General features: G+C 39.3%; 1 protein-coding gene across 4 annotated transcripts in view; it reads right to left on the bottom strand.

The window, feature by feature from the left end:
• MAP7D3 (MAP7 domain containing 3) overlaps positions 1-16086 on the bottom strand; it is a 34790-nt gene extending 18704 nt beyond the window's left edge. For 2 of the 4 annotated variants that reach the window (XM_019019182.3, XM_019019181.4), the window contains exons 1-7: positions 15730-16082; positions 10683-10781; positions 10503-10586; positions 9070-9233; positions 5605-5722; positions 4827-4931; positions 684-779 (exon numbers count right to left, since the gene is read on the bottom strand). In XM_019019182.3, coding sequence (XP_018874727.1) covers positions 684-779; positions 4827-4931; positions 5605-5722; positions 9070-9233; positions 10503-10586; positions 10683-10781; positions 15730-15799 — 736 coding nt within the window. In that variant the 5' untranslated portion in view covers positions 15800-16082. Of the gene's footprint in view, positions 1-683; positions 780-4826; positions 4932-5604; positions 5723-9069; positions 9234-10502; positions 10587-10682; positions 10782-15729 lie in introns of all 4 variants that reach the window. The other 2 variants (XM_004064923.4, XM_055376469.2) reach the window with 2 other exon arrangements.
• Between the last annotated feature and the right edge of the window lie 840 nt (positions 16087-16926).

Below are 16926 nucleotides of genomic sequence, written 5' to 3' on the forward strand. Positions count from 1 at the left end.
CCTGACCAACATGGCAAAACCCCATTTCTACTAAAAATACAAAAATTAGCCAGGCGTGGTGGCAGGCGCCTATAATCCCAGCTACTCGGGAAGCTGAGGCGGGAGAATCGCTTGAACCCAGGAGGTGGAGGTTGCAGTGAGCTGAGATGGCACCACTGCCCTCCAGCCTGGGCAACAGAGCGAGACTCTATTTCAAAAAAAAAAGAAAGAAAGAAAGAAAAGAAACTACTTTATGTAAAGAAGTACTTTAGTAATCACTGTGAAATTCTGTGAATAATCAGCAGTGAAAATATGCACTATATGTGGGTAATGCTATGAAGCAAGGGCAAAGCTTTGAAGTTCGAAATGTGGCCGGGTATTTAAACTTCCAAATCCAAATTAATGAAATACTGGAGGTGAATCAAATCCTCCAGTACACTCCTATCTATACCAATATTCTGTGATTTATTTCCTCAGCTGCATTATCCACCCCTTGTCAGATGATGGCAGGAATTATATACTTCATTTAAAGACAGATTTTTCTGGCTTTAGCCAAATAAGCATGGCACCAAAGCACATTTTTTCAGTTTAAGAAGGAATATTTTGGCTTCCAATTTTGGGAATGATTTTTCAAGCAATTCAATGTTGACATAAAATACCTCTTTTAAATCACTATTTAAAATTTGTATTTAGAAGTAACTAACCACGTGGCTTCCTTTCGGCTTGTTCTTTATCAGTAGACGAATGTAGGTTACTATCTCTTCTATTTAAAGATGAGCTTCTCTCCTTGTCTGTTTTCCCTAGAGAGCAAGTACAAAAGGAATATTACTTTTCATAAACTACTAATTATCTCAGGAGTGAGATACTCTTTTTTCAAACATTTTTTATGTTCTCTACCTTGCTTATAAGACTTAATTTCAAATATTATGCAGAGATTCTATATCCCCAAACTTAAAATGAGTTTATTCTTTATCTGAAATGAAAAAAAATTTAGAAAATGGTAAAAATTAAGAGGTAAAATATCTGACACTATCTGACATCAAAGTTCCCAAATTACAAACATACAACCCTTTAGACATGATGCCTAATACTTAAAAGTAATTTACACTTTAGTTATAACTAGTATTTTTGTTATATATGAATATATTTTTAAAAGATATATACGTATACACACATGTACACACACATATGTGCACACACCAGTATAAAATGACGAAAACATGAAACTCCAATATCAATCATTTAGATAAAAAGATATTTGTTCTTAACATAAAGAAAACGAATTATCTGAGTTATACATGTATCAACTTGTAGGCTCTAACAGACTGTCAGTGTTTTACCCTGCGGAGCCATTCTTTTGACATCAGGTGTAAAGTTATTGATAGCTGTAGCATCTGATTTCTGCATCATGGCCAAAAAGTGGCTTTCAGAGGCTCAGGTCCTGGACCTTACAAGTTAAATAGTTATAACTAGTATTTTTAAAATAAAAATGAATATTAACAATTGGTATAAATGCCACGATTTAAGCAAACCAAGGAGAAATAATCTGCTTCCGTGTAGACACTTTCATTTCACTTGAGATACCCTCGCTCAGAATACTGAGAAATGTCTGTTTAAAAAATAATTTCTCTTTCGGAGATTTGTAAACTAAAGTACATGTTGACAACACAGTATCATCGGAAAATTCCTTGAATTAATAATGTGATTGAGCAGCATGAACCACAGAGGTGGTTAGATCATGTGATTAAGTCGGTATCCTTCATTAGCATACTGCAAAAAATGACAAAATGGTGTGAGCAGTTATTATGAATCAGCAATGAGTAGAAAAAAATAGACTACTTGAATCAACCCAGATTTAAAATAGTTATTTAAAATATTACAGGTTACATTATGAACTTCATTTGAGTTTAAAATGTTGATCTCTCTGGATTGACCAGGTTTCATTTCAAGTTAAAGGTAAGACATTGTCAATATGGATTTTATTTCCTAGAAATCATTAATTATAGCATTCATCATTTCAGAGTGTGCAACATAATGTAACTTTAAGAAAATATTTCACAAAGTGTCTTCCACACATACCTTCTTGTATTAAAAGCTAATAAAGAAATCATTTTAAAAGTTTTATTTGGAATTGCTCCTTCACAGTACAATTTAACTAATTATTATCCTGAAGTCATAATCTGTCCCTTCTCTTTTTTTTTATTATACTTTAAGTTTTAGGGTACATGTGCACAATGTGCAGGTTTGTGACATATGTATACATGTGCCATGTTGGTGTGCTGCACCCATTAATTCATCATTTAACATTAGGTGTATCTCCTAATGCTATCCCTCCCCCCTCCCCACACCCCACAACAGGCCCCGGTGTGTGATGTTCCACTTCCTGTGTCCATGTGTTCTCCTTGTTCAATTCCCACCTACGAGTGAGAACATGCATTGTTTGGTTTTTTGTCCTTGCGATAGTTTGCTGAGAATGATGGTTTCCAGTTTCATCCATGTTCCTACAAAGGACATGAACTCATCATTTTTTATGGCTGCATAGTATTCCATGGTGTATATGTGCCACATTTTCTTAATCCAGTCTATCATTGATGGACATTTGGGTTGGTTCCAAGTCTTTGCTATTGTGAATAGTGCCGCAATAAAAATACGTGTGCATGTGTCTTTATAGCAGCATGATTTATAATCCTTTGGGTATATACCCAGTAATGGGATAGCTGGGTCAAATAGTGTTTCTAGTTCTAGATTCCTGAGGAATCGCCACACTGACTACATGTCTCATTAATAAGGCTTTTGCTCATTATACTAAATATGTAATAAATGTCTATGAGATAAATCTTTGCTAATTCCTGAAAGCAATTAGATAGTAAAACAGAGTCAATGCTTGTGGAACAATTAAGATATATTAAAATGAAAGTACATAAACATGGCATTGCAATTAATGTTATCTAATTTTTCTAAAGGATTTAGTTGGTGAATAATAAATTAATTTTACCATATTATAAGCAAGGTGCCAGAGAAAATCTTCCCATATTAATCTATGAACAAACCCAGACTATATATAAAAGTGCTTTGGGAAAGCACATTGAGGGTGGAGGTGGTAAGTGGATGAACTTTTCTCAGACCAACACAAGAGAAAATGTGATATACTCAGACTGACAATAAAAGACCTCTCAAGCTCATCATTGAAATTTTAAGAGTCCTAAAAGTACAAATAACATAATGTAAGTTGGAACAAAAATCCTTTCGCCCTAGAAATCCTTTTCAACATATTAAAAACTATATTGTTTTAGGCAAGAATGGAAATCTTTTCCATAAGGTTAACTACTGCTACAATTAATTATACTTTAAATTGTATCCAAAATCTTTTGCTGTACTGGAATTTTATAGCAATCAGCATTGCTCAAAAATTGTCGAGATACCTAATAATGCAAAACAAACATTTTAAAATTCAAACTATAATTATGCCTTATTCAATTCACAAGGCACAAAAGCCATCTTTCCTCATCATTTTTACTGGCTAAGTTTAAGGGAATGATGTGGAATTTGTGCTCTTTTTCCACTCAAGAACATTCCTTTTTTTCCTCTGGAAAGAAAAGGGATCTTTTTTTTTTGGATTGATGGGTATAGTTGCCTAATCCATTTCAATTATCAGTGACAGGCACCATGTGCTACAAGCCAGACATGGTTATTGACACACACTTGGGTATAGATTTTTCTTTTAATAAGGAACACTAATTAAAAGGACAAACACCAGAAACAAAAAGACATTTGAATTATTCATAGTAGATAACTTCACTGTATTTGAAACAACTCTGTATTGCCATTAGGAAGAGTTGTAAAGTGGAGCTTGGCAATACGTCTATCATTAAACATCATCATCACATTATTTGCTTTTGGGGGAAAACATTGACTTATAAATGAAAGGTACAACTTAAATATCATGATCCATCTATCAAATGACCAAAATATAAACCACAGAAAAGGATGTTAGAGTAGAAATCACTGAATTTCTTGGAGTCTTAACTATAAAACAAGGAAGGCAATTATACTTGTCTGTCAATTTTCTAAGATAATTGTGAATAACAAATATGATATGTGTAACGCAGATCAACCTGTCCACTGCTATATATATGCTATTATTTTTCTAAAATGAGGTAATATTCACAATACTTAATGGAAATTGAGTAACTAGTCTAACCAGTCTGTAGAAAACACAATTTCATTTATATGTTGGTAGAATATGAACTAATCTTCAAATAAATAATTATGCCACTTAATGGCAGTGTCTTTTGACCAAAATATGTTTCAGTTTCAGCTACTGAGGTCCAATAATCCCATTTGATATGATTAACACAAACATCATAAAACAAGTATATTGATGAAAATACAAGGCCAGGCCTGGTGGCTCACACCTGTAATCCCAGCACTTTGGGAGGCCGAGGCAGGTGGATCACTTGAGGTCAGGAGTTCAAGACCAGCCTGGCCAACATGGTGAAACCCCGTCTCTACCAAAAGTACAAAAGTTAGCTGGGCGTGGTGATGCAGGTCTGTAATTCCAGCTACTTGGGAGGCTGAGGCACGAGAATCGCTTGAGCCCACGAGGCAGAGGTTGCAGTGAGCCAAGATCATGCCACTGCACTCCAGTATGGGCAACAGAGTGAGACTCTGTCTCAAAAAAAAAAAAAAAGAGTATGACTATCTCTCTCCCTCTGCTGTAAAATAACATGGGACTCTTCTGAAATAAACATAAATGTTCCACAATCTAAATAGGTGGTACTGTAAAAATATAAAGAACTGATTTCATTTAATAGAAATTCAGTAGAATACATGAAATAACTACTTACTTTTGGCAACGGAATTTTGAAGGCCTGCAGATGACAAAGGCATTTGTCTAATTAAAGCAGAAGTACCCTGTTCAAGTTTTTCAGTAGATGCAGATCGTTTATTGGCTGAGAAAAGACATAATACTTACTGTAATCATATTTCAAGGAGGAAAGCATCATTAACTGAAACAAAATGAGTTTTCATGATATAGTTCTATGGAGCACAGACTTACATTACTCAAGTTCACAATATCACTGCCCGTCAATCCTTTTTTTTTTAGTAGAGACGGGGCTTCACGATGTTGGCCAGCCGGGTCTTGAACTCATGACCTCAAGTGATCTGCCTGCCTTGGCCTCTCAAAGTGCTGGGACTACAGGTGTGAGCCACGGCAACTGGCCAATCCTTCTAAACTACATAAATTTTACTTTTGTTTTCTGAAATTGTGTAGAATTATGTGCATATAAGAAAATTTACACTGAATCAATAGTAGACAAGGCAGACTTATTTTTAAAAATATGCATTTGATAAGCTGTGTAAAGCTTAGTCATTATTCAGCATTTTTCTGCTGATTACAAGTTTAAATAAGATTTTAGGTATATTGAGCTAAATAAAATCTACTATAACATTTCACCTGTTTCTTTTGCAATGGCATATGACAGAAATTTAAATTTACTATATATGGTATTTTTGTTTAGGATACAAACACTAAAATCTTGCTGTAAATGCAAGCTTCTACTCATAGCCAATATTTAAACAAGAACATAAACAACCTTAAAATTTAACGGGTGTATTAATTACCAGTTTTGCTCTCAGAATTCGCCATTGCAGAGCCTCCCCATGACCATCTTTTTTGCTGATAATCATCAGCAAGTCTCCTCCGTTCCAAAGTACGATAAAGAATGGCTGTAAATTTTTCCTATTTAAAATAAAAGCCAACATATTTTTACATATTCATCATATAATTTTGATCTGTGGTTTATAAAATAAACCATAACCAAATTTCTGTCTCAGGTAAAAGTTTAAAATAATTGGAGATATGTCTCAGCTATCAATCAATACCAGTGCTTCTCCTAAATAACTCATTTTTTTTATCTTATGGACCTTGCATTAAGAAAATGACCATGCTTTCCTCTTTGTTTGTATCATTAGGAAATTTAGAGCCAAATGTGTAGCCTCTTTCTAGCAACTGTACAAAGACTGATTGGTATACTTTTGTGCATGCTAATCATACCTTATGTTTTATTTGCCTACGTTAATTTTCCCCTCTGCTTGATTCCCCCAACCATTTATTTTTATCATCTGGTGTGGTATGTATTTTTAAGTCACCTTAAATTCTTTGTAGAATGAGGCAGGGGAAAAATCAGCACACATATAAATTAAATTTATACCAGAATCATCTATTATACTCACATCTGTAACAGCTAAAATTCTGGTGTTAACTAATAAAAATAAAGTTTCAAAAAAGATAATCAATATATTTGTCTTGACCTCAACTTTAGCTGGTCAAGACAACAGCTATACAAAGTAAATACCATGCTGCAGCAAAACAACTCCACTTCCAGAAATGAGCTCTTCTCTCAAATATTTCTCATCCTTGTACTGTGCCATACCATGAACTCAGGTAAGCAAATCAACTTTTAGGACCAGAGATCTTCTATTTTTCCCTAACAACAACCGTTTCATAGCAAACACCATCCTTACAAAGCCTCTACTGTTTCTACCAAGGGCAAAGATGAACGTACTAGAAAAATGGAGATGAGCCATATCTTCTGAGAAGAAAAGCAACCGCAATTCTTAAAATAAAGTTGATACAATGGGCAACATTTGAAAATTATATTTTCTAACAGAAAGGCAGTTGTTCTGAATTACTTAGAAACCCTGAAACTATAATAGACTAAAAACAAAGATTAACTTTGTATTATTAAACTCTTTCTGATTCTATTCCACTGTTTCCAAATGCATTACCTACTGTGCTCTCTTCCAGGTCCCTTCTCACATCGTGGCCACCCAGGACTCACATAGAAGTTCCTATCCCATTTCATATACATCTCCTGTCCACACTCATCCCTCCTCAGCACCACTGAGTCTGGGTTTTTTTTTTCTGCTCTCCAGAATTCCTCTCTTTTGCTATATGTAGCCTATTTACAGTGTCCCATGTCCCCTGTTCTGTCTGGGACTCTCCCGCACTAGCTATCTGGGGTTTTCTTTTGCCCCTTCTCCTGCCATGTCTGTGGCTCCCTTTCTGTCTGCAGTGTCATTTTGCTGCATTCTCTTCTCTTCTCTATGTTCTCTCTGGCAGCTTCCTCTTTCTCTAAGATAGTCTTTATTTTTTGGTCTCAGTCCCTGTGACTTGTCTCTCTCCTCCATGGACTCCCACTCACTCTACACACAGTTTATATTTCACTTTCTTTGGTTCTTTACTTAGTTCTTGGTTCTTTCTTCGTTTATCATTACTTAGTTCATTCTCTCTCTTTCTCTGGCCTTCATCTCTTTACCACAGAAAAGTAAAATAAGAGAGATGTTTCACAGAAGATGATGGAAAGTGACAGAAATTCTGAATGAGAGTCTACCAAATACTAGAGCATGAAACAGAGCATAAACAACCACAGAAAAGGGTTCAGAAAGGGAGAGATATAGTACACCATGGATGGGGAAAAAGTGGCACAAGAAGTGTCCTAGAATCAGGAAGCTCTCCAGATAGGGTGCAGGGCTGGAGAGGAAGCACGTACAAGAGCAAAGGTATGGATGAGGAGGGAGGAAACTGAGCACCGCAGAGAAAGACAAGAGGAAGCTTCATGGGAGAAATGGAACCAAAGAGAAAAGGAGAGAAAAAGAAATGCAAATATTAGAGTGACAGAAAATAAGAAAGGGAAATAAAAATACAACACACTGAGAGAATGGCAGGCAGAGGATATAAAGATGGGGAAAAACAGACAGAAGCTAAGACAAAGACAGAAGAAAGAAAATCAAGCTGCCTCAGGCAGAAAAAGGCCAGAGTCAGAGACCAAAAGACAGACTAAGGCTTACTTAGGGACACTTAAGAATCCCTATAATGGGCTGGGCACAGTGGCTCATGCCTGTAATCCCAGCACTTTGGGAGGCCAAGGAGGGTGGATCACGAGGTCAGGAGTTCAAGACCAGCCTGGCCAAGATAGTGAACCCCCATCTCTACTAAAAACACAAAAATTAGCCAGGCGTGGCGTTAGGCGCCTGCAATCCCAGCTACTTGGGAGGCTGAGGTAGGAGAATTGCTTGAACCGGGGGGGCAGAAGTTGCAGTGAGCCAAGATCACGCCACTATACTCCAGCCTGGGCGACAGAGTGAGACTCTGTCTCAAAGAAAAAAAAAAATCCCTGGAATAAAGAGAAAGAGAGAATGCCAGGAAGATAGAGGACAGTGTCACAGCGACCACGCTAGATTCAGAAGGAGTGAAGCATACTCCAAGTCAAGTAGTGAAATGACCTACAAGAGAAAAATTTGGTGTCAGAGAGAATCATACAGAATGAGACAGGTAGCCAGATGCCCAGTACCACAAAAGACAAACTGAAGAAAGACAGAAGTGAAAAAGAGAGGGCATAACAAAGCCACAGACTCATCCCAACAGAGTGCCAAAGACACCAAAAGAGAATCCAGAAAGGAAAAGAGAGGGGCAGTGCCACAAAACAAGAGCAAGAATGCTGACTCTGAACCACACATCCAGAGGGGCCCTGTCAGGAAAGGGAATGTGAGGAACACGGAGACAGAGGGTAGAGAGGGAGAGAGTGTGAGTGTGCACCAGAGGGAGCCAGGGAAGCTGAAAGGGAGAGCGAATGCCCTGATTTGGCTGGGGAGTCACACTTTTAAAGGAGTTGTGAGAAATCGGTCAGATGAGGGCACGTCAGGGAGGGTCAGACAGTGGGGTCTGCCCCTATTCTGTAGGCAATGAGACAACAGTGAATACTTTTTGGTAGTAAACAGAGCCACTCAGAACAAACCCCAGGCCACAGGTACCTCATGTGCCAAGTCCTGAAGGTGGATGGGGCTTTGTTCCTGGATTTGGAAGTCTCCCCATTCCCTAGGCTAGAGGGTCTCAGCTCCTGGCATCTTATCAGGACATGGGTAAAAGCCTATATAATGCTGAGGGGAAGAGGAAGCGAAGAAGAAAGAGCTGGGATTGGTTCCCTTTCTACAGGGCAAGTAAGGCAGAGAAGGCCTGAGAAAACAATATTCTAGACTCAGGCAACACAGTTTATCCTCTCATGCACAGGCTGTAAAATTATGTACCTTTTGTGCTTCATCCTTCTGGTGTCTTTTTTCTTCTGCAGCTATTCTCCGTTGTTCTTCTTTCTCTTTTCGCTCCTTCAGCTTTCTCTGTCTTTCCTCCATCTGTTTTTCATATTGGAGCTTGGTCTTTCTTTCTTTTTCAAGTAGTTGTGTTTCTTTATTGGCTGAAATATTCCAAATACATTTTCAAGGTGTAAGAGCCAAGAAAATATTTAGGTTTTCCACATTACACACACAGAAGGAAAAAGTTAACACATCTCATTCACTTTCTTAAAATAACACAACCTGTGCTAGTAACTAAAGATTTATTATAAAAGTGAACAGAGGTAGCCACTGCAGAACCATTTTCACTGAGTATTCATTTAACTCTGGAGAACTGGATTGTCTGTGCCAAATGACTCTCATCCTGTCCAAACTACAATTCCAAATTAAGAAAAAATATTTTCTTTCATGTGATATTTCTGCTGATTTGAGCTAAAGTCAAACCCTACCATATTAACATGCTGTACATTAAAATACTAATTTTTAAAAACCGCATGGCCAGGATATATATTTTGTTCCCTTCTACTAAGAAACTTCTTTCAAAGTCCTCATCTATACAGACCATATTAAACATGCCAGTTTTGCATTAATGGACTTAACCATATACCATATTACAGGAGAGCAAAATTTTTCCTATATTCAAATTTTCCCTCACTAAATGCTTCTGAAGTGTGACTCTGTATAAATTAGGATCTAAAAGGATAATCTTTTTACAACTTGGTAACATGCTTTTCATCTTATCCATGTTAGGATTATTGGCAATTTATTTTCATTTTTAGAATAACTTTTACTGGCCAGGCGCAGTGGCTCACGCCTGTAATCCCAGCACTTTGGAAGGCCGAGGCGGGTGGATCACGAGGTCAGGAGATCGAGACCACCCGGGCTAACACGATGAAACCCCGTCTCTACCAAAAATACAAAAAATTAGCCGGGTGTGGTGGCGGGTGACTGTAGTCCCAGTTACTTGGGAGGCTGAGGCAGGAGAATGGCATGAACCCGGGAGGCGGAGGTTGCAGTGAGCTGAGATCGCGCCACTGAACTCCAGCTTGGGTGACAGAGTGAGACTCTGCCTCAAAACAAAACAAAAAAAAAAGAATCACTTTTACTGAAATCCCATTCTGATTGTTTTTACAAATATTGAAGAAATTTCCAGACCTTAGTTTTCAGAAAATCAAAGCTAAGATAAACTACTCCTTCAAAAATTAAACAATTTAATCAAAGAATTTTCATGGGCCTTCTTGCCTGATTTAGTAAAAGGATTTAATCCAAAATAATACATAATATAAAAATTATACTCTATCATATAAACAAATTAGGAGGAATAAGTTAAAAACACTTTGCAATATATAACACAATTCATTTTGATTTTTGAAAAAAGGTCTAAAATATACCGTCTTGCTGTCTCCTTTTCTCCTCTCTGCGCTCTCTTGCTAATCTTTGTTTTATGTCATTTTTAAGCATGGATCCATTGATTACTAAAAAAAAAAAAGAATATAGTTAGATATTAATAGGATATCAAATTTTAAAGATATGACACTTTGACATCTATCAAAGCATCAGAGAAATTATACCTGGTTTAAATGTCGATCTTATATTTGAGGAATGGGTTGCAACACGATTAACCACAACTTGCTTCCTCCTTTCCTTAGCAATCTCGTTTGCTGCAGCAACTAAAATACAGGGAGATAAAAGGATTAGATGTTAAGAATACGGATAGCTAACACCGGAGTCAGCAAACCACGGCCAATTGTATTTGATGATAAAGGATAGGATCACTTCTATAAATCATGACTGATTTCATCTGGGTCAACAACAAAGATATATTGAACACCTATGATCTTCAACAACACTTTAACAAAGAATTTAAAGTGTTTACTATGATGGGCCAGGGTATTTGTAGACATAAAGATAGTTGAGTTGTTAGTGGCGGTGGCAGCATAAGCTTGTGGATAAGTAGGAGCCAATGATTAATAGATTTTAAAAATGTCTCAAACAAAACATTACACCAAGTGTTAGAAATACTGAGCTGGCGAGGAATTGGAAAAATTAAGTTTCACCATAAATTGGGAATTCAGAAGATAACAGGTTAAGAATTTATGGATCTGAATTGGGAAGCAAAGTGTTAACAGTGAAATACTCAGTGAAAGATCAGGCCCAACCAATGTTAAGGAGTACATTTATAAATTACCTAAATTAGGGGCTTTCTATCCTGGTTGCACACTGGAATCACCTAACTCACTTTTAGAAAATCAGCAATGCCTGCCTGCCCGCTCCCCACCACCAGTCTCTGGCTGTGGGGCCCAGGCATCTACAATTGTTGAAAGCTCTATTCTGATGCATATTGAAGGTGGAGAAATAAATATTCTTTTAGAAGAAGTAATCTCCAATGAGATGGTATCATTCTAGGTAGATGTCAAGCAAACAAATATAAATTATACAAGGTGCAAACAAACGTGTAAACAGGCAGAAAAGTGATAAACTTCAATAAGGGTGAAGTGTAAGATTAGGAAAGCACAGTATGAGGAAAAGTAAGAAAACTAAAATTCCAGGATGACACACATGAGTTATTATAGGGGAATCCCTGAACCCTTTAATTCCACACATGGCTGTATCTAAAATGTCCCACAATACTGAGCATCTTCAGAAAGAGTATTGAAAATAACACTGAAAACTAACTCTGTTCTTCTTTTGTAGAAAAGCACAGGAAGTAAGCCCCTGTGATGCTGCATACAAGTCTGGTTTCTATGTATTGAGAAAAATGTAACAGTTGAAGATGGGCAGTTAAAGTAACTGAGGGAATAGAGGGGCTGTCCTTGGACTTATAAAATGAATGAACTCTGAGGCGTTAATTGCTACTGAGGGAGTTATTTTACAGCATAATCTTGAAAATGACATCACAATTGCTGCCGTAAGGATCACCATTTTTTTTTTTTTTTTACCCCAGAGGCCGAACAGCCCAGATAATATATGACCTAGCTTAATTTGAAGATTAGGCTCTTCTCAGCTTCCTTAATAATTTAAGTACTGGCAATTCCATGGACCACAATTATTTTCTGAATTTGAGCACTAGTATCTTAACAAAAATTCTTGGTCTATAGACACTCCTATATACCCACTTGCAACATTTTTATGTGAGCGCAGAGAAAACAATAAAGTACTTGTAGTATTGTTTTTACACATTCAGTTCTCCTGCTTAGAAGTCCCAAGGATAGTCTGTATTTGACACTATTTAGCTGATAATTTCCCTCAAAATCTACATTTTTGGCCTAGAGTGGTGGCTCATGCCTGTAATCCCAGCACTTTGGGAGGCCAAGGCAAGTGGATCACTTGAGGTCAGGAGTTTGGAACCAGCCTGGGCAACATGGCAAACTCCCATCTCTAAAAATACAAAAATTAGCTGGGTGTGGTGGTGCATGCCTGTAGTCTCAGCTACTCAGGAGGCTGAGCCCAAGAGTTTGAGGCTGCAGTGAGCCTTTAGCATCCCACTGCACTCCAGCCTGGGCAACCCTGTCTCAAAAAAAGTATACTTTTACCAGGCTAATTAAAAATCTTATTAAACAGAAATAACCTTAGAAGTAGCTGTGGTGAGAATAATGAACCAAATCATATAAAGGTTAATGTGGTAATAGTATCAAATCTGATTTTTAGACCTTTGTATCCAAATTCCTACCGGTAAGAAATACATTAACAGAAAGGACAGGGTTTAAAAATTATTTAAAATGTCCAGAAAATGGGATAACACCTTTATGTCTGGATATAATAAAGTCAACATTTTATTCAACTTCATTGAATGAAAGAATTTACTTAACATGCATTTAAATGAATGAGGGAATTTACTTAATATTCAGTTAAAAGTAACAGCAAGGTATTTCTGTAGTCCTTATACTAATTCTAAATCCAAAATTAAAGTAAAAGTTACATTTTGCCTGGAGATTAAATAAGAAAATGTGTAGTGTATTACTAAAACTGAATTATGAATCTTAATCTGTATTTATGGAACTTTTCTAAAAACTTCCATAACACATATTATATATCATTTCACCATTTACAAAGTTCATTTGTATTACATCATGTAATTCTTACAACAATCCTATAAAGTGGACGTAATTATTTTCCCCAATTTTTTTTATAGTTGAAAAAACTGAAGCTAAACATAACTTTCCCAATTCACACAGGTAGTAAGTGGTGAAGCCAGAACTTGATTTAACTGTAAATTTCAAAGCAACTTTATTTTGAAATATTAAGAAAAAATAACAGGAAAAGAAATCTGCCATCAGAGAACCATAAAGATCAGGCAGATTCACAGAATTTTGCCTCAAATAGCAAAAGCCAAAGTCATAGGGCTGAGACTTTCAGAAGACCTCCAAGTTCAAACCAAAGATAGCATGTCTTGAAAACAAAACTGGAGACAATTTTCTACCATTTAGAGCTGTCTACAATGGAATGGCTACTTGGAAAAATATTAAGCTCCTCATGAGAGTGCCCATTCAAGTGGCAGAAGTGCCCCAGGATTTTACAGCTGGGACTCTGGATGCCTGACAAGATCATTTTAAGGTTTCTCCAACTCTAAAATTCTATGATAATCTGGCTGTCAATCTCCGTAGCTTTTTCTGCATTGGCAGAAATTATTCTTTGAAAAAGTTATTCTAAACTGAGAAACACTGGTGAATTTAGAAAAACAAGAAGGAAAAGGTGATATGTCAGTGGCAAGTTTCTTATGCTCATCTGGTTGAAATATTCAAATAAATTTTTATTTTAAAACAATTCTGCATAAAAATATAAACACGTGTTTTGTTAAATATTTGGTATGCTACAACCTCAGCACAGTGCTATGCACAGAAAACATCACTCAACAAATATATATTTACACTTTATATGTAACACATATATATACATGTATCTATTGCATGCATACATAAATGTATAAAATAAATGTATTTTGACTGTGCTATGTGCATTTATATGTTATGTATTCAAGACAGTTTTAACTCTTGCTGCCAGGCTGCCAGCAGAAGATGAAAACAACATTTTAGCAAAAACATCTGTCTCCTTGACCCCTTTAGGAAAACGCTGAGATCTAAAGGGCAGTTCTGGTCAAGTTGGTGCTCTGTGAAAAAAGTCTAACATGCGATATTTACAATTCCTAACATGAAGTGGGCAGCAAGGTTTTAAACCAGGGTCCTAGGTTAAGACTTTTACATGGCTCTTAAGTTTTTGGTTTGAAATGCTGTGAATTCCAGTATCTGTCCCATATATAATTTTAAAACACTTTCCAACATCTGATATACAAATGCTTTTAGGGGTTTATGCGGTTCACAGCTTCTTCACCATATTGGAGTAATGCTGGTTAATCTAAATCACTGAAATAAACCAGTGCCTGAGAGCCACAGGTACCAATAAGCAACACAATTTATTGGAGACTGTCTTTCTAGGTGAACCATAAGTTTAGACACGGAAGGAAGATTCTTTTCTCCCTAATGAATGGTGAAAGTGTATGTAGTATACGCTTCTGACACAGTCTTTGGAGAGCTGATTCAAAGTCTTCTCAAGTAACATATAGCTTCCCAATCGTAAACAATCTAACTTTTTAATTGCAAATGCAAAAAAAACCCTAAGAAATTCAATTAAAGTTAATAAAATCGTTTTATTCGCGCTCATAGCAGAGGGAACTAGTCTAACAGGCTAAAAGCAACCTCCTGCAAGGAAGAAATCCTATCTCAGGTAGTGGAGCAGTCTCCTGGACCAAGCAATGCGCTGTCAAATTGTATAAGATTAACGGTTTTCGAAGAGGGAAAAACGTTTTGGCGATGGGACTAGTTGAGGAAAAAGCACTCTGAAGTGCTGATTCCCGTTCAGTTCAGCCTAGAGACTGCAAGATGTCCCACAGAAGATGACATCTTGTTGAAGTCATGTGCTACAGCAGGCAAATCAGGAGATGCAAAGAGCCAAGTTTCATCCCAACTTTTAAAGCAACTTTTAAGCATCCCCACCCTCACCCAGCTTCCTCCCTGGACCTTGACCCGGAGGATGCAGGAGGTAAGCCTTTGGGAGAGGCAAGGACTGCAACAGTAAAAGCGCCTAAACTCGCCCACGACCCGGGCTGGGGGATAACTCAAACTTTCCGTGCCTGGAAAGGCTGCCTGGCGGCGGAGGCCGCGCCGGCGCGCGGAGTCCCTGCGGGCGCCCGCACATCCCAGGCAGCTGTGCGTTCGTTGGGGCGGTTGCGCGGGCGGCCACCGCCCCCCCAGGGGCAGATGGGGCTCCGGGCGGTCCGCGGGGTCCGGCTTCCAGCCGCCCCCGCCCCGCCCGTCGAAGCAGAGCCCGTGAGTTGCCTCGCGCCGCGTCCGCGGGGCTCAGACCGTTGGCAGCGGCAGTTCGACCGTTGGCGGCGGGACTCAGGCGGCTCGCGGCGTCGGCTGACAATTTCAACCCCCCGCCCCCGCCCCTGTCCCATCCCAGGGCACTCCGGCGGGGGTGAGGGGAGGACCAGATAGCACGAGGCGACTCCAGGGAAAAGTTTTGTGGCGCCCGCTGCGCCGCTCCGATGGCCCGGGGACTGCGGGAACCCTGCCTCCCACGCGGGCCCGAACCACACCCGGGAGCCACCCGCCCGCTCACCCATCCGTGCCCGCAGCTCTCTCAAGGATGGGCTGCCGCCAGCGCCAGCTGCGGCGCCGTCCGCCATCATCGGAGTCGGGACCGGAGGCGGTGGTGGCTCTCCGGATACATTGCGCAGGCGTCGGCGCGGCCTCCGCTTGGGTCGTGGCCGGGCTGCCGGTAGGCGGGGCGGGGCGGGGCGGGGCGGGGCGGGGCGGGGCGGGGCGGGGCGGGGCGGGGCGGGGCCCGAAGGGCCACCGCGCCCGCCTCGGACCTGCGAACCGGGCAGGATTGCCCCTTGCGTCCCACGTCCTGACCGGCTGGGCAGCGACTACCTGTTCTAAAGAAACCCTCTCCTACGTTCCGTGCTCTGCCCCTACTGCATTGTGAGGACTAGCCAATCAGCACCCAGCTTGGCCCCCCAACATTCCTTTCTTCACCTTTACCTAGCAACACAGTAACATTCCTTCCTCATTCATTCATTCATTTAAAGAACATTTACGGCGTGCCTCCTGGGTGCGCTTGTATCATGAGTTTACTAGTCCTTGAAACATTACACAAAGAAAGACCCAAGTTGGGGGAAGAGGCCTAGGGAGAGGTTGGGAGTCGCAGGCTTGCTTTGAGGTGCTAGGGGCCCCATCATGAGTAGACTTCCCTAAACTGTTGCACAATAAATCATGACACATAGGTCTCAAAGTTGGGTGAAATATCTTTAAGATGTTTGTGAGTCTTCAAAGAGAGGCAGAGGACTTATTGGCATCAATCTCTCCGGATTTTGGGAGAGACTCTACCAGGTTGCAGAATGTTTTTCCCATTCACAAGGAAAACCGTCATTGGCCTGAGGCTCCTTTAAGGGGCAGACCTCACTTCATGGGGGCTTGCTCTTATGAGGTGGAGTCACCACTGTTGTGAGTGTGTGTGTAGTGACACAGTTGTAGGGACGCAGTTTATGGTTGGGGCCATTAAGTGTGGTGCAGGAGTTCCCAAAATGGGGCTGGACCACTTGTGAGATGGGCACTTTGGCGAGACCACTGAGTCTCCAAATGACATGGGAGCTGTAAAATGGAAGAAGCTAATAATAGCATATATTACATATGTTAGCAATGATAGCACATGTTACATATATTAATATATAATATATATAATATGTAATATGGGGCAGGCACGGTGGCTCATGCCTGTAATCCTAGCATTTTGGGAGGCTGAGGTGGGTGGATC

The sequence above is a fragment of the Gorilla gorilla genome, chromosome X (assembly GCF_029281585.2).
Source record: "Gorilla gorilla gorilla isolate KB3781 chromosome X, NHGRI_mGorGor1-v2.1_pri, whole genome shotgun sequence".
Taxonomy (NCBI): domain Eukaryota; kingdom Metazoa; phylum Chordata; class Mammalia; order Primates; family Hominidae; genus Gorilla; species Gorilla gorilla.